The sequence below is a fragment of the Anolis carolinensis genome, chromosome 2 (assembly GCF_035594765.1).
Source record: "Anolis carolinensis isolate JA03-04 chromosome 2, rAnoCar3.1.pri, whole genome shotgun sequence".
Classification (NCBI taxonomy): domain Eukaryota; kingdom Metazoa; phylum Chordata; class Lepidosauria; order Squamata; family Dactyloidae; genus Anolis; species Anolis carolinensis.
In genome coordinates this window covers 51,506,941-51,521,483 of record NC_085842.1, presented here as the reverse complement: position 1 = coordinate 51,521,483, position 14,543 = coordinate 51,506,941, and the positions used below count along the sequence as shown (strand labels likewise).

The 14,543-nt window shown below is 39.0% G+C and overlaps 1 protein-coding gene across 8 annotated transcripts in view; it reads right to left on the bottom strand.

The window, feature by feature from the left end:
• Positions 1-14,543, bottom strand: part of cntn6 (contactin 6) — a 344,808-nt gene that overhangs the window by 120,371 nt on the left and 209,894 nt on the right. For 6 of the 8 annotated variants that reach the window (XR_010002549.1, XM_062969725.1, XM_062969724.1 and 3 more), the window contains 2 exons: positions 11,277-11,372; positions 2,623-2,826 (listed from right to left, as the gene is read on the bottom strand). Coding sequence is in view for 7 of the 8 variants with exons in the window: in XM_062969725.1 (XP_062825795.1) it covers positions 2,623-2,826; positions 11,277-11,372 (300 nt within the window). In the remaining variant the exon portion in view is untranslated. Of the gene's footprint in view, positions 1-2,622; positions 2,827-11,276; positions 11,373-14,543 lie in introns of those variants that run through there. The other 2 variants (XM_008105355.3, XM_062969723.1) reach the window with 2 other exon arrangements.

The window sequence follows — 14,543 nt, the reverse complement described above, 5'->3', positions numbered from 1 at the left end:
AGGCTTTAGACCCAACTACTTCAACACAAATGCCACTTTGTCACTTGGTGTAATTAGAAAATGGTGGCTTTCCTTGTTCCCATGGAGACAAAGCATCTTACAGTGAGAGCAAGAGTGGGCCACTGTGTGGTGTTCAAGATAAAATCTACAAATGGAATCACGTCAGTGAGCTCTCCTTAACCTCAAGATGCAGATTCTCAAAAGAAACTAGCATTTAGCAATTTATAAACAATCCATTACATTTTCTTCAAATTCTTAAAATGGACCAGATAAACTTAAGAACAATCCAAACCTTAAGCCAAATGGGTCACACACAACAGCAAAATGAACAAGGCTTCATTTCTTATTGACATCTTCCAAACTAAATCCTAGCCAGTAGTTAAGGTTTTATCTGTATCCAATGAGAGCAACTTCTAAGTGTTATGGTGTTACTAGGCATACCAGTCATGTGAATTCATACAATTGTGTTTATCACTTACTGCTGCCAGACAAAGCAACATAAAGTCATCAGAGATTGTTCATAAGATATCTGACATTAATCAGGCTGCACAGGAGAAACTGATATATTAGTAGAAAAACTCTGAAAGTGTGGGTCTTCACATGTCCACTCAGAATGAAGTTCCATTCAATCAATGAGACTCTCAGTGGACATATGATTGGAGCCTACTTGTTCTCATGCTGTGGGCTTATTACACACAGTGAATAGAGAAGACCCTATTCATGTTTAGACTTTCTGTCTGGTCTCAGAACACAGTTCCTGATCCCAATCCACAATCTCTATCTCTTACATTTCTCATTATGCATATCAATCATTCCATTCAAAAACATGCACTGCAGTATTTTTGCTGTTTGATTGCAGCATGTTTGAATAAGGAACCATTGCTTGGAGTAACTCCATCTTTAAACCCCTTTGCTAATGGGTTTTCTCAACTGTGTATTTTTAACTGTGAATGTTTAATTAAAGATCATATTTTAAAAGAAAACCTTTCACTTCAGTGAATAAACCTGAGTCCCCCCGGGTGAGAAGGGCGGGGTATAAATTCTGGAAATAAATAAACTGGATAAAATCTAGATTTCTGCATTTTAGATCTGAACAACAGAACCCGTCACATCTGAATTTGAACATTCCTGGAAGAAAAACATTAGTATGGGAATTAGGCTTCATTTCAGCATGATGCATTTCCTTGCAATGTGTTTTGTGTACTGTGCTATATCCGCATTGCAAACAAATCAGAGAAGTATAGTTCATTACTCCCAGGAAGTCTTGGGGATGTTAATTCTATAAGGCAAGGAACTAGCAAATAACCTTCAGAGGACTGTTAGATACTAACCATTCAGAGTTTTCAAATTTCTCTCAGAAAATCAATGTTGTACATGATTACAAAACATATTTAAAATTGAAGTCTTATACAAATGCAACCAGGCTTTCAACCAGAAATGGGAAAACCTGTCCTCAGATGTTATTGAATTGCAGTAACTTGCTATTCTAAGTAGGATAGTAATTAGTAAGAAATGTTGGGAGCTGCAATCCATCAACATCTGGAAGACTACATAGTTCCCACCCACTTTATTCATTCACACTGTTCTGTAATAAGACTAGAACCAAAGTATAAACTCAAAAGGTGCCATAACATAAATGTGATAGCACAAACCTGACTTCTAGTAATTAATAGTGGTGTGCATTTGGGTAAAAGCTTGTCCAATTTCGTTTCTGGCTTTTGTCGCGGGGCCTGATCCATTTTTGGAAAGCCTCCTGAAATTGGGAGGGTTGTTTTTGGTTGTTTTGTTTCAGGGCCCAAAAATTGGCCCATTATGGAGGCAGGGGGGCTTCGCACCCACTGGCTCCCCTTCCTGAGGTGTTCAGCTGCCTGGCAGGCACTGTGCTTCTTCTCTTCATCCTCCTCCCTTCCTCCCTCATGCCCGCAATGCCCTGCATTTACTCATGGGAGTCATGGCCGAGCAGCCCCACATCTTGATCTCAGCAAGCAAGCAGAAAGGAACCACTGCCCCTCCCTCCTTTCAACTCAGAGTGTGGTGGGTGGCAGGATGTATATGTGTGGTGGGGTGTGTGACTGTGTAGCTGCTCGTATGTGGGCAGGCACTAAGAGTCACATGCAACCTTTCCAGGCCTGCCCAACTCCACACACACTCTCTCCCTGGAAAGACAGTGTGTGTGTGGTGGGACGCAGGCAGACCTGGAAAGTGTGCACGCACCTCTCAGTGCCTGCCTACAGCTGAGTGCAAGCAGAGTCACACACCCACACACACACTCCTGGAAAGGAGGGAGGGGAGGTGGTTCCTTCCACCCCAATGCTGAGGTCTGAATGTGGAGCTGCCCAGTGGTGACTTCCATGAGTGAATGTGGGGAATTGTGGGCATGAGGGAGGGAGGAAGAGAAAGAGAAGAAGTGCATAAGCATGAAATTTTGGTTCCACACCAAAGCAGGTTTTCGTGTCGAGCAGAGTTTTGTGTAGGGAAGGGCCTTCCTGTTTTGAGCTTCCGAATAAACGGAAAACACGAAAGACACGTAAAAAACAGTAAGAATGAATTTCATGCACATGTCCAGTAATTAACTGAAACTTTAAAAATCAAATGCATATGCAGTACTTTAAGATAACTCACCATCGCTACGAAGAACAAGTGGTGTGGGTGGGCCCTGTACACTTTGTTTGGCTTCTGTATTTATTACAACACATGTGTAGTTGCCCACATCAGAAGGTTCCACTTTGGCAATGTATAGATTTCCTGTCTCTTGAGATACAAATCGACGACTGTCCTCCTGAACATATAAGGGATTATCATTGAAAATCCAAGCATAGGATAAATCTGGAAAACATCAAACACTCATTACACTTATTTTCCTAAGAAAGCTCTAAGAGTAAGTATTATTGGAAAATACATTTGTAAATAGGCAATTTGTCTCTGTAATTTATTATCTTATAGTTTTGCTTTCTGTTAAAATAGTTGACATAAAATAATTATCAAACCTAATGTTAGATTTTAAAATGGTATTTTACAACAACCCAACCCTGACCACCTTGATTTTCCCTTTCCCATAGCAAACTGTTTATTTTCTTTAAATTAAAAAAAAAGTTTTGTAATTTGATAGCTCTTGTTTACAGGCAGTCCCCAAGTTACGGACATGATAGATTGTGTAGGTTAGTTCTTAAGTTGATTTTGTATGTACTTCAAAACAGGTACATTTTAAGTGCTACTGCAGATATATATATATATATATATATATATATATATATATATATATATACACACACACACACATACAGATAGATAGATAGAGAGAGAGAGAGAGAGAGAGAGAGAGAGAGAGCTGGAGTAGCGCTTAAAATGTACCTATATAGAGAGAGAGGGGGGGGGGCATTTTGGATTGCATAAGGAAGGTTTAGCATCCCTGTGGTGTTTGTTTTGATGTCTGTACCCCTGTTCAGAAGATTTCATCTCATTTTCAGTCCCTGTGAGAATTGGATTTTGAAAAAAAATGGCTTGTTGTGGAAACAAGGATTGGTGAGAAAGCTTCAGTGGAGGCACCTTTTCCCCATGATAACTCTTTCAAGAGTGAATTTCCCTTCCTAGTGGTAGATTTCTCTTACTTCTTGTTGTCTCACTCCCATTCTTAACTATGAGTCGTTTGTAAGACAGATGTTTATAACTCGGGGATTGCATGTATACTAAGAAATACACCTCCAAACCTTCAATGATTTTGGTTAGTGGAAAAGGCAGAAGTAGTGGTGTGATGTCTGTGTGCTAAATCTTGGATAGTAGTATGTTCAAAAATTCTAGTATAAGAGGAAAGATGGCAATTTGCATGAACACATTCTGTGCTCATTGTATGAGCAATGAGTAATGATTTGAGCCATCATGGTTCCAGTGCAATATTTTTATCCAGTGGAGACTATTTACACTCTTAATGCAGTATAATCAGATATATGAAGATCTAGTGATGAATTAACAACAAAAACCCACATTAAGAATAAAGAAAAGGGCACTGCAGAGAGAAGAGCCCACACATTGGATTTCTAGGTTTCCTTTCTTCTTTTAAGCTGCTGACTATTTTTCAGTAGAAAATATTTAGGCTGCTTGTAGGCACAATAACCAGACCAGGCAATATAATATCATTAGGCAGCTGGACATGGGTTATATTTAAAAGCACATTTGATAATTCTGTGCAACAACTTGCTTACATGGAACATAGATGAATTAACCTAAAAATCTGGCCAGGCTACCTAGAGGTTCCTTAAGATATTGTCCAGAAAGGTAGCTTTTCCAAGCTCTGGTTTAAAGTGCTGTACAAAGAAGAGCTATAGTGAGTAAATTAAATTACCCTTTAAAAAGCTTCCAATTTAGTTCTTCTATTCTATGTCCCCTGTTTTCACATGGCTTTCTTTGGAATGACTTCATAAAACAGACAAAGCTCACCCTTCTATGGTGTTATTTCACTCTGGGCTGATTGAATCAATATAACTCAAGAGTTAAGGGTGTGTCTAGAAATGTCAGTCTGTTCCATTCTCTCTCTCTCTCTCTCTCTCTCTCTCTCTTTTGACATATATGTGTGAAACCAGAGGTGGAGAATGGCAGTAAAATGTGTACTTGGAATTCAGGCACAACAAAGTCCATTTAGAAAGGACATGTTTTTAACTACCCTTTGTTTACACAAATAGTTGCCTAGAGTATCTAATGCAAATTGAGATGCTTATTTGCATGTGAAAACAAAGGCAAACCAAAACAGATTGAACAGAGTTAGTGTTCTGCCTCAATTAGGCAGTCAAAGCTTATTGTATTTGTTAAACTCCATTCCAAAAATACCCTATGTCTGCCTTTCCCACAAAGTATAACATTTTCCATAAAGACCTCAATTTTGCCAGTGATGGGTCATTACCATAGCGGTAGAAAAGCCTTTGGTTAAGCTACAAAAAAGAATGAGCTCTTTAGAATTCTCAAACAAAATGTGGAGCTTTCTGTCAACATTAATTCTGCCCCCCCCCCCCCCATTTGAACATGATGCAGCACCAGGTTGCCTAATGCCTGGGCATTTAAAGTAAGATACTTTATTAAAAGAAAAAAGTTCTGTCACAGATATCATGTGTCCTACCCCATCGTGTGCACAGCCAGGGAATTGTATGATCCCTCCTTCCTGCTGTGTGAACAGACATTCAACCTGTACAAAGAAGTACGTGGACTCAAGGATGGACATTGAAGAGACAGTCACTCCATTTCAAACACAACCCTGTCAAAGTGCCCCAGGTATTTCTGGGATTACACTTTTCCTTTCTTTATTCTTTTTTTTTTTGTTGAAAGATTGCTATGCTTTGAGGCCCAAACATCTCCTATCCTAACTTTTCTTTGCCTCTTTCCCCTATTCTTTCTCCTTTAGGTACTTGAGGTAGCTCGCCTCCTTTCGGATTCCCCTGCTGCTCTGATTCGTCTGACTCATTGCCCTTCTGTTCAGTGGCTTCTTTTCACCTTCTGTCACAATTGTTCCTTCCTGCTGTCAGGAGTTTGACAGCTGACAGTGTGGAGCTCTTTTCTATCATGCTCTGGCAGCAGCAGTAGTCACATGGAAATTGTATTTTTAATAAAACATAGTAAATCAGAAGTTCTGAAATCTAGCAGTTTAGCATCCCTTAATTAAATGTATAATTCATGAGCTCAGAACTTTCTGCCAACTGATTCATTTCAAAACCGTCGCTTCTTTCTCCCCATTCTGACTCCTTGCCATCATCAATGCCATTTTGCAAACATTATTTATGTTTCAGTTGCAACATCAGCATGGTATGATAATGAGTCTGTAAACACCAGTGGTTTCTGTGGGACTTTACGCTGACTTCCTATAATATTATGTTACTATAATTAGAAACAGCATGTCACTCGGGATCCATCAAAGATGCTTCTTTTCTGAAAGCATTCTCTCTCTCTTACCACTTTCTATGCAATATATAGTCATGAAGTTAATAAAAATCCAGCAAGGGGAACTTTGGGAAATGCTACTAAAGATTTTCTAGGACTATGGATTGAACAAGCATTCAGAGTAGCAACTCTCAAATACGTGAACATCCCAAATTGAAAGCGAAGAAGCAAAGCCAACCTGTCTCCTGCCCCAATTCTACTCATAGACTTCTTCTGAGTTCTGACGGCAAAACTACACTAGTCCACCTGCCTTTTACAGACAGAAATAATGAGCTCCAACACTACTCTCAGACACCATGACCTTGGGTTGTTATGGAGTATGAAGCAATTTTAAATCTGCTTGTTAAAATCAGACCTCCATGTTCTATGGATTTCAATAGACAAATATAAAGCTACTGAATGCTCCAAAATGGTTGATAAAAGGTAAAAAAATGTCAAGAAAGTTCCCACGCCCAGCTAAGTTGTATGCTGTTTGTTGTTGTTATGTTATTATGTTCAAGTCAAATCCAACTTATTGTGACTTTAACCTACAGTTTTCTTGACAATAATTATTCAGAGGTCTTATACTGCCTTCAGATTATATAGCTTGAGCAAAGTCACTCCAGGGTTTCCATATCTGAGCAGAAGTTGAGATCCTAGTCTCTTCAAGGTCTAGTCCAACATTCCGAATAACTACATTACATTGGTTCACATCTATTTGAAATTGAAATCAACAGAGCTTAGAAGTCTCCACTGATTTCAATAGGCAGAGAACCCATACACCAAAGCAACTGGTTAGAGACAAAAACAAAAGCAATAATAAGGAGCAATGGTTATTCAGGTGTGAACATACAATCACATTTAGCCATGTAGATTTAGTCCTGCCTATTAAAATCATCTGAAAAACTGCAATTCAGCACCCAGAGGATGGCAAGCATATTTTTCAAGCACAGGAAAATGTCTACCATTTTTAGAAAATATCTGATCACTCTGGAACCAAATATGGAGATGTTTGTACAGCCATACTTAGAAATATTCAATTATACTAAACATTTTTTCATTACATTGTAGTAAAATAATGAGTATGTGACTTATATGACTGTATGAATTCATGTTGAATACAAAATCATAATGAGAAAAAATCAGCTGTTCAACATGTTTTGGCTGTTGCAAGCCTTTCCTTAAGACGCCAGAGTGGCCACAGTGGTACATGCCTTAATTACATCCTATCTTGATTACTGTAACATGCTTTACGTGGGGTTGCTTCTGAAGAGTGCTCGGAAACTTCAGCTGCTCCAAAGAGCTGAAGCCAGGTTGCTGACTGGGGCTGGCTACAGGGAGCGGACAAATCCCATTACAGCAGCTCAACTGGCTGCCAGTATGACCTTTAAAGCCCTAGATAAGTGATTCTCAACCTGTGGACCCCCAGGTGTTTTGGCTTACAACTCGCAGAAATCCCAGCCAGTTTACCAGCTGTTAGGATTTCTGGGATTTGAAGGCCAAAACATCTGGGGACCCACAGGTTGAAAACCACTGCCCTAGATGGTTCAGGTCCACGCTATTTGGCTGACCACATTCCCTTGTAGGAACTTGCCTGGGCCCTGAGATTTTCAGGAGAGGCCCTTCTCTCTGTCTCACTTCCATCTCAAGCCCAGTTGTGGGAATGAGAAAAACGGGCCTTCTCGGTAGCTGCCCCTCAGCTCTGGAACTGCCTGCTCAGGGAAGTCAGAATGGTCCCCCCTCCTTGTTGTCTTTCTGGCAGCAGGCTAAAACCTTTTTATTCAGGCAGGCTTTTAAAGAAGAAGGTTTTAAGGTCAAGTAAGGGGCAGCTGTGGTTTTTAGTTTGTATAAGTTTGTATGGATTTTAACTGCATTTTTAAAATACCAATGATATTTAATTCTGTTTTAATGTTTGTATATTTATAAATTTTAAATTGTATTGAAATGCTTTTAATGTAAGCCACTTTGAGTTTCCTTGTGGAGAGAAAAAGTGGGTATAAACAAACATAATAATGAACATAATAATAATGACAATAATAATTCAGAAACGTTTACAGCAGTGTGCCAACTCCTGAATATCTCCAGACCTTTCCAATATCTGCCTCACCTCATTTCTGATAAAAGTTGTGAGATACCTGACAACACTAATTTAATTAGGTATAAAGAAAAATACCTTGTTAACCTGACAGTTTGTTTTTCTTTTCCCAACCTTTAATTTAGTGCGATGCAGATAGCACAATAAAGAGAGAGAAGACAGGGACGCCATTCTTAATAAAATTATACCAGACATTTGGATATTAGAGACAAAAGTTGATAACCGCAGATGCTAAGCTTGAGGTGTCTTTAGGAGCTTATGTGCTTGTGCAATGAAAATATGATCTGTGGTTTGAATGAAATTGTATGAAATCAGTATGTTTGGGACCTGTAGAAGCTGGAGATGCCATCCTAAGATTGAAGCCTGGGAAACTATTGAACTGATTAACTGTAATTAAAAACTATTGAACTGCTGATATTGATGACCAGAGACAAATGATTAACTCTTGGTGGAAACAACATGTTTACAATACCAGAGATAATTACCCTTTTAAGTTAAGGAAGTGTTTACAATGGTTCTTTATTTAAGAAAGAAAACCAACATCAGTTAAGGAAGTCAAACAAGGTTCCTTAAGAAGGAAACCAATTATCAATTAAAGAAGAGAAGCCAACATCTGTCAGAAACTGATGGGAGAAAGGATGATTTTGCTGGAAAACACCTGTCATTCATTTACAACCTTTTGGAGCAACGTAAGCAGAAATACTGCTGTATAAGGGACACTTTAGTATTCCAAAATTGTTGCAGACAGAGGAGTCTGGTCCACCCACTATCTTCTCCAAGAGACAGAGGAAGATGGTGTATTTATAGAATGGAAGATTTGCTGGGAATGTAATCTGGCATACTTTTTTCCAGGAAAAGGAAGAAGGGTTGTTGTATGTCTTTCGGGCTGTGTGGCCATGTTCCAGAAGTATTCTCTCCTGACGTTTCGCCCACATCTATGGCAGGCATCCTCAGAGGTTGTGAGGTATGGATAAACTAAGTAAGGAAAGGAAAGAATATATATCTGTGTGGAGTCCAAGGTGTGGCAAGAGTTCTTTGTCACTGGGAGCCAGCATTAATGTTTCAGTTAATCACCCTAATTAGCATTGGAAATGTTTTGTCCCTTGCCTGGGGGCATCCTTTGTTTAGTCAAGCCCTCATTGTGTTGGTTCCCATCTACTGTTTTGATTTTGGAGTTTTGTAATACTGGTAGCCAGATTTTGTTCATTTTCATGGTTTCTTCCTCTCTCTTCTGCAGGAGTCTACCGGATACCATGCAGCTGTGGACAAGTATACATAGGGACCACCAAACGCAGCGCCCAAACAAGAGTCAAAGAACATGAAAGGCACTGCAGACTAATTCAACCAGAGAAATCAGCCATAGCAGAGCATTTGATGAACCAGCCTGGACACAGAATACTATTTGAGAACACAAAAATGCTGGACCATTCTAACAACTATCATGTCAGACTACACAGAGAAGCCATTGAAATCCACAAGCATGTGGACAACTTCAACAGAAAGGAAGAAACCATGAAAATGAACAAAATCTGGCTACCAGTATTACAAAACTCCAAAATCAAAACAGTAGATGGGAATCAACACAATGAGGGCTTGACTAAACAAAGGATGCCCCCAGGCAAGGGACAAAACATTTCCAATGCTGATTAGGGTGATTAACTGAAACATTAATGCTGGCTCCCAGTGACAAAGAACTCTTGCCACACCTTGGACTCCACACAGATATATATTCTTTCCTTTCCTTACTTAGTTTATCCATACCTCACAATCTCTGAGGATGCCTGCCATAGATGTGAGCGAAACGTCAGGAGAGAATACTTCTGGAACATGGCCACACAGCCCGAAAGACATACAACAACCCTGTGATCCTGGCCATGAAAGCCTTCAACAACACAAAGGAAGAAGGGATTGTATTGTATACATGATGATGAATGAATGTTTATATATGTGTGAATGCTGAAATAAAATGCAATCCCATTTGTTTGTGTACTCAATGTCTGTGTGTCTACCTTCTTTCTCTGTGAAGTGCCTAATACTCTATATCAATGTTAATTAATTAAAAGAACTGTTTTAATGCCTTTTAAAGTTTGAAAAGCATTTATAACATTTTTGCTGTAGGTAACTCAGGAAGATATGCATATTTCTCTATATGGATTACTGCCCTTGGATTAAGGGCAATATCCAAATAAAGTCCTTCGTACAGAATTCAGTGCTAGAGGCACCCCTATTATCATGTAACAATTTGTGAGGTACAGAACAATGTTCTGCTAATAGTAAAAAAGCAATCACCCTATAATTTCCAGGGTCCCAAACATGTGACAAGACACTGATTTATATCAATTTGATCCAATTGAAAATTTCTAATTTCTGGGATCAAAAATTTTAATTCCACTGTTTCACACAGGGTTTTATAAGATGCCACATTTAGCCCAGAAATGCAATTCAGCACAGCTTTGTGAGCCACCATTCTCCAGTTCTTTTCTCAACAACCTCTGCTAACACAAGCAACATGACACTCATATGTTGTGCACTTTGCCTGTATACTGTGAGTCCACCCTCCTGCTGAGGTTCAGATGTAAACAAAATTTCCTTAGAACATATCTTAATCTAGAAATTGATTAGAACACTATTTTCTTTAGCCTTTGTAATATCAGAATGTACCAAAGGGCATTTTCCCCCCTAACACGATGGGGAAAATGATGTGTTATAAAAAACTCTGTATGCATGAGAAATTTTTATCCCTTATTCCCATGTTTGTGATGACAATGTAGAATTGCTACATTATCCACCCCCTTCTTGGTGGTAGATCTTTCATTATTGAAACTGTTAAATAGCAAGCACATATGTCATATTCCTCTGCATACTGTTTTAGAATGGCTGCACCTATTAAATTTGACCCAAGCATATAACAACTTATATTGGTCAATTGTAATCATGAACAGAATAGAAATAAGTAGGAAGAAACAGAAGGAAGCAAAAGTGTTAACTCCCTAGTGCAAACCCACTAGGTCAGTGGTTCTCAACTTGAGGGTCCCCAGGTGAGTTGGCCCACAACTCCCAGAAATCCCAGCCAGTTTACCAGCTGTTAGGATTTATGGGAGTTGAATGCCAAAACATCTGGGCACCCACAAGTTGAGAACCACTGCACTCGGTGCTCTCCCCGAGCTTGAAGAGATTACATTCCAAGATTTTAAATACATTTAGCATGCATAGCACATTCTGCCCACCCATTATCTGTGCTGTCTCTTAGTATAAACCACAACACAAACGTTCTTAGTACCTCCATGGTGTGGTGGAGGACCACAGAGCAGAACGACTCCTTGTCCTTCTCTGACAGATACGGTACTTCTTGCTTTGGTTTCAAAGTTTTCAAGATCTTAAGAAGGGAAAAATTAAAACTTCTGTTAGATGTATCATTTGTCAAACAATAGATCCAATTTTGCCATTCATACTGAGATGACTCTGGGATCATTATGACAATGATGTGCTTATACTGAATTTTATTATGTTTTGCTTTTTTCACTTCTTGCATTTCCATTTCCTGTGAAATTTTTGTCTATTCAGAGCAGTGGTTCTCAACCTGTGGGTCCCCAGATGTTTTTGGCCTACAGCTCCTAGAAATCCCAGCCAGTTTACCAGCTGTTAGGATTTCTGGGATGTGAAGACCAAAAACATCTGGGGACTTCAGGTTGAGAACCACTGATTCAGAGGGACCAAATTAAATTGCAGTCAGTTTCAGCCTTTCATAAATAGAGTAAGACATTATAGCTTTACATTCATATACTGTAAAGGAAAACAAGGTTACAGTCTCCTTTAGTTCTACACTTGCTGTATTCTTGCAGAAGTATTCATTCACAAACATACACACACACTTTGATTTTTCCACGCTTCGTTGTGTTACAACATGGATCCAAAATGGATTACTTGACATTGTCCCCACTTCATATTCAATATTTTGAAGGTGCTAATTTGTTGAAAGTAGTTTTTTCAGAACAATGATCATGTGTATGTAATCCACTCCACAGAATTCTTCACCAGACTATTCAGTAAAGAAAATAGGAGAGAAGAAGAAACCATTTGCTGACGTTGAAACCATAGTCTGCATTCTGTAATATTCTTAAAGTGGAATACAGTTAAAATGGAGGCAAGAGACAATTATATAAGGGTCTAATAGATGCCAGATGCTATGCAAATTTCAAGTTGCTTCTTGTTTCATTTTCCAAGCAGTCCCAGTAGCAGTCTGAGGTGCAATCTGAAAACTTTATGCATCTGTCTGGAGGAGATCTGGAGGTTACTCAAAGGGAGTTTTAGGGGAGGACAGAAAATGTGTTTAATCAACAATGTCACAGACAAATCCATGCTTTCATAGAGCCCCATTATACACACACAAAATCCAAGAAGGCAATTAAGCTAGTGATATAACTCCTGTCATTCTTCTAAAATAGCATATATTTTAGGGAGAGTTTAGAAATTGAAAGGAAGGCCATGAGCACAATAAAATTAACATGATTTATATTATGAAATACATTTTACAAAAACAACAAACACTCATTTGCATCACTCTCTCTATATATATCCTGCAACTACTGCAGCTGGTAGAAATCAGCTTCAGGTGAAGCTAATGAGACTACATCGCAGAGGGATCTTGTTGCACCTTTGAGACTAAATGACTGAAATACATTTGTAGCATAAGCTTAGATAGATGTACTGGGAAGCAGATCCAATTTAGGAAAGCTTATTCTGCAAAAAAAAAAAATCTCTCAGATAGTCTCAAGGCTGCTACAAGATCCCTCTACATACTGATACAGACAAACACAGCTATGTCTTGGATGAGATGACATATTGGCAGACATTTCAGAATTTACAGTATTACTTACCCATTGGCTAAATGTGGCTATTCATTTTTAAATTGGAAGATTGGCACTTGTACTTTTCATGCCGGAGCAATTTCAATCCATTTTAATAACTATGACATTAAATTTAGAAATTGATCTTTTGCTGCTTTTAACTTTTCTACATATAATTGCACACAGCTTGTTATTTTGAAGACAAAGAAACTGCTCAGGTAAAGAGTAGTGGCAAAAGACAAATATATATATACCAAAAACATTAATACTAAATCCATATATTTATTATAAGAACAAAAAATCAGAAGCCTTGAACATGTTGACATGAATCCAATTACTTGCATGATCTAAGTAGATCATACATTCAGTAGAACTTAGGAATTTATCACATGAACCCACTATTCCAATACAGTCATGTCATGCTATCGTCGATAGGAAGACTGAAAGCTGGATGCACATGGCATTGTGCGATAGGGACCATTGCTTGTTGCCGACAAGTGTATAAATGACATCCATAAGCTATCGCTGAGACTAATAACAGCATTTAGTAAAAGAAGACCCCCCCCCCCTTTACAGATGGTTTGATTCATCCAAGAAAGCACTTCAGTGCAATAGAAATTCAATCACTAAGTTTGCAAGACTGGAGCGGAGTTACTGTTGACAACAAATTTATATATATCTTTACAAAAGTGGAGTAAAATTGGAAAGATAGGCACTCTTATTTTCCAAAATGTTTGCCATCATATTGCAGTGCAAGAAAAGTTGATTTTCAGCAGTTTTGAAATACTGAATAAACTTTTTAATGGTCTATGCAAGGCATGTCTAAGACATTTTGCAGCTTATGGTGGAGCCTAATTTACACCCTCCTTTTCAAGTCAAGTTGCTTAGCATCTAAAATCAGGCAAATTATTTTGGTACATAAGGCAAATAAAGAGAGACCACTTGATGGATGTGAAAGATAGTAGACACCATGAGAGCTGTAGCCGGGGGGGGGGGAGGTTAGGGGTTCAACCTTCCCCACCCTGAAACTTTTCAGGTTAAAAAAAACTGGTTTACTCATGAATTTAAAGGAGCCCCAGTGGCAAAGTGTGTTACAGCATTGAACTGGAGACCGAAAGGTCCCAGGTTCAAACCCCGGGAGCGACCGCTGTTAACTCCAGCTCCTGCCAACCTAGCAGTTCGAAAACATGCCAATGTGAGTAGATCAATAAATACCGCTGAAGGCCCTCATGAAGGAGACTAAACTTGGAGGGGTGGTTGATAGGGGCAGAGCTGCAGGCTATTTAAGTCTGCTCTGCCCCCTGCTGTGTTCTTTGCTTCAGCATGAGGAAAGAGGCAAGTTCCTAATGGGGAATTAGGCCTTTCCCTCCTTGTTCCCTCCCTTCTTCCAGATAGTAGGCTTCCCATTGCTATGCCTTTGTTCCAGGGAGTCACTCTACAATTTGGGCAGTTTCTGCTCTTGGCATTTATTTGCAGGATTTTTGAGCGGAGCATAAGGGCTGAGCTGGAGTTTTGGGTGGCAGCACTAAGCTTTGGCCTCATGTTAGATTTTAAGCTCTTGCAAAAAAATTTTTGGTGGGGCGGTCTCTTTTATTTCAGGCCTCATTTTAAACTTTAAATCTTGCCATTATATTGGAAGGTGTCTATCTTGTTTTTGACCTCATGTTCAGCTATATAGACTTTACCAATATATTAGGAAG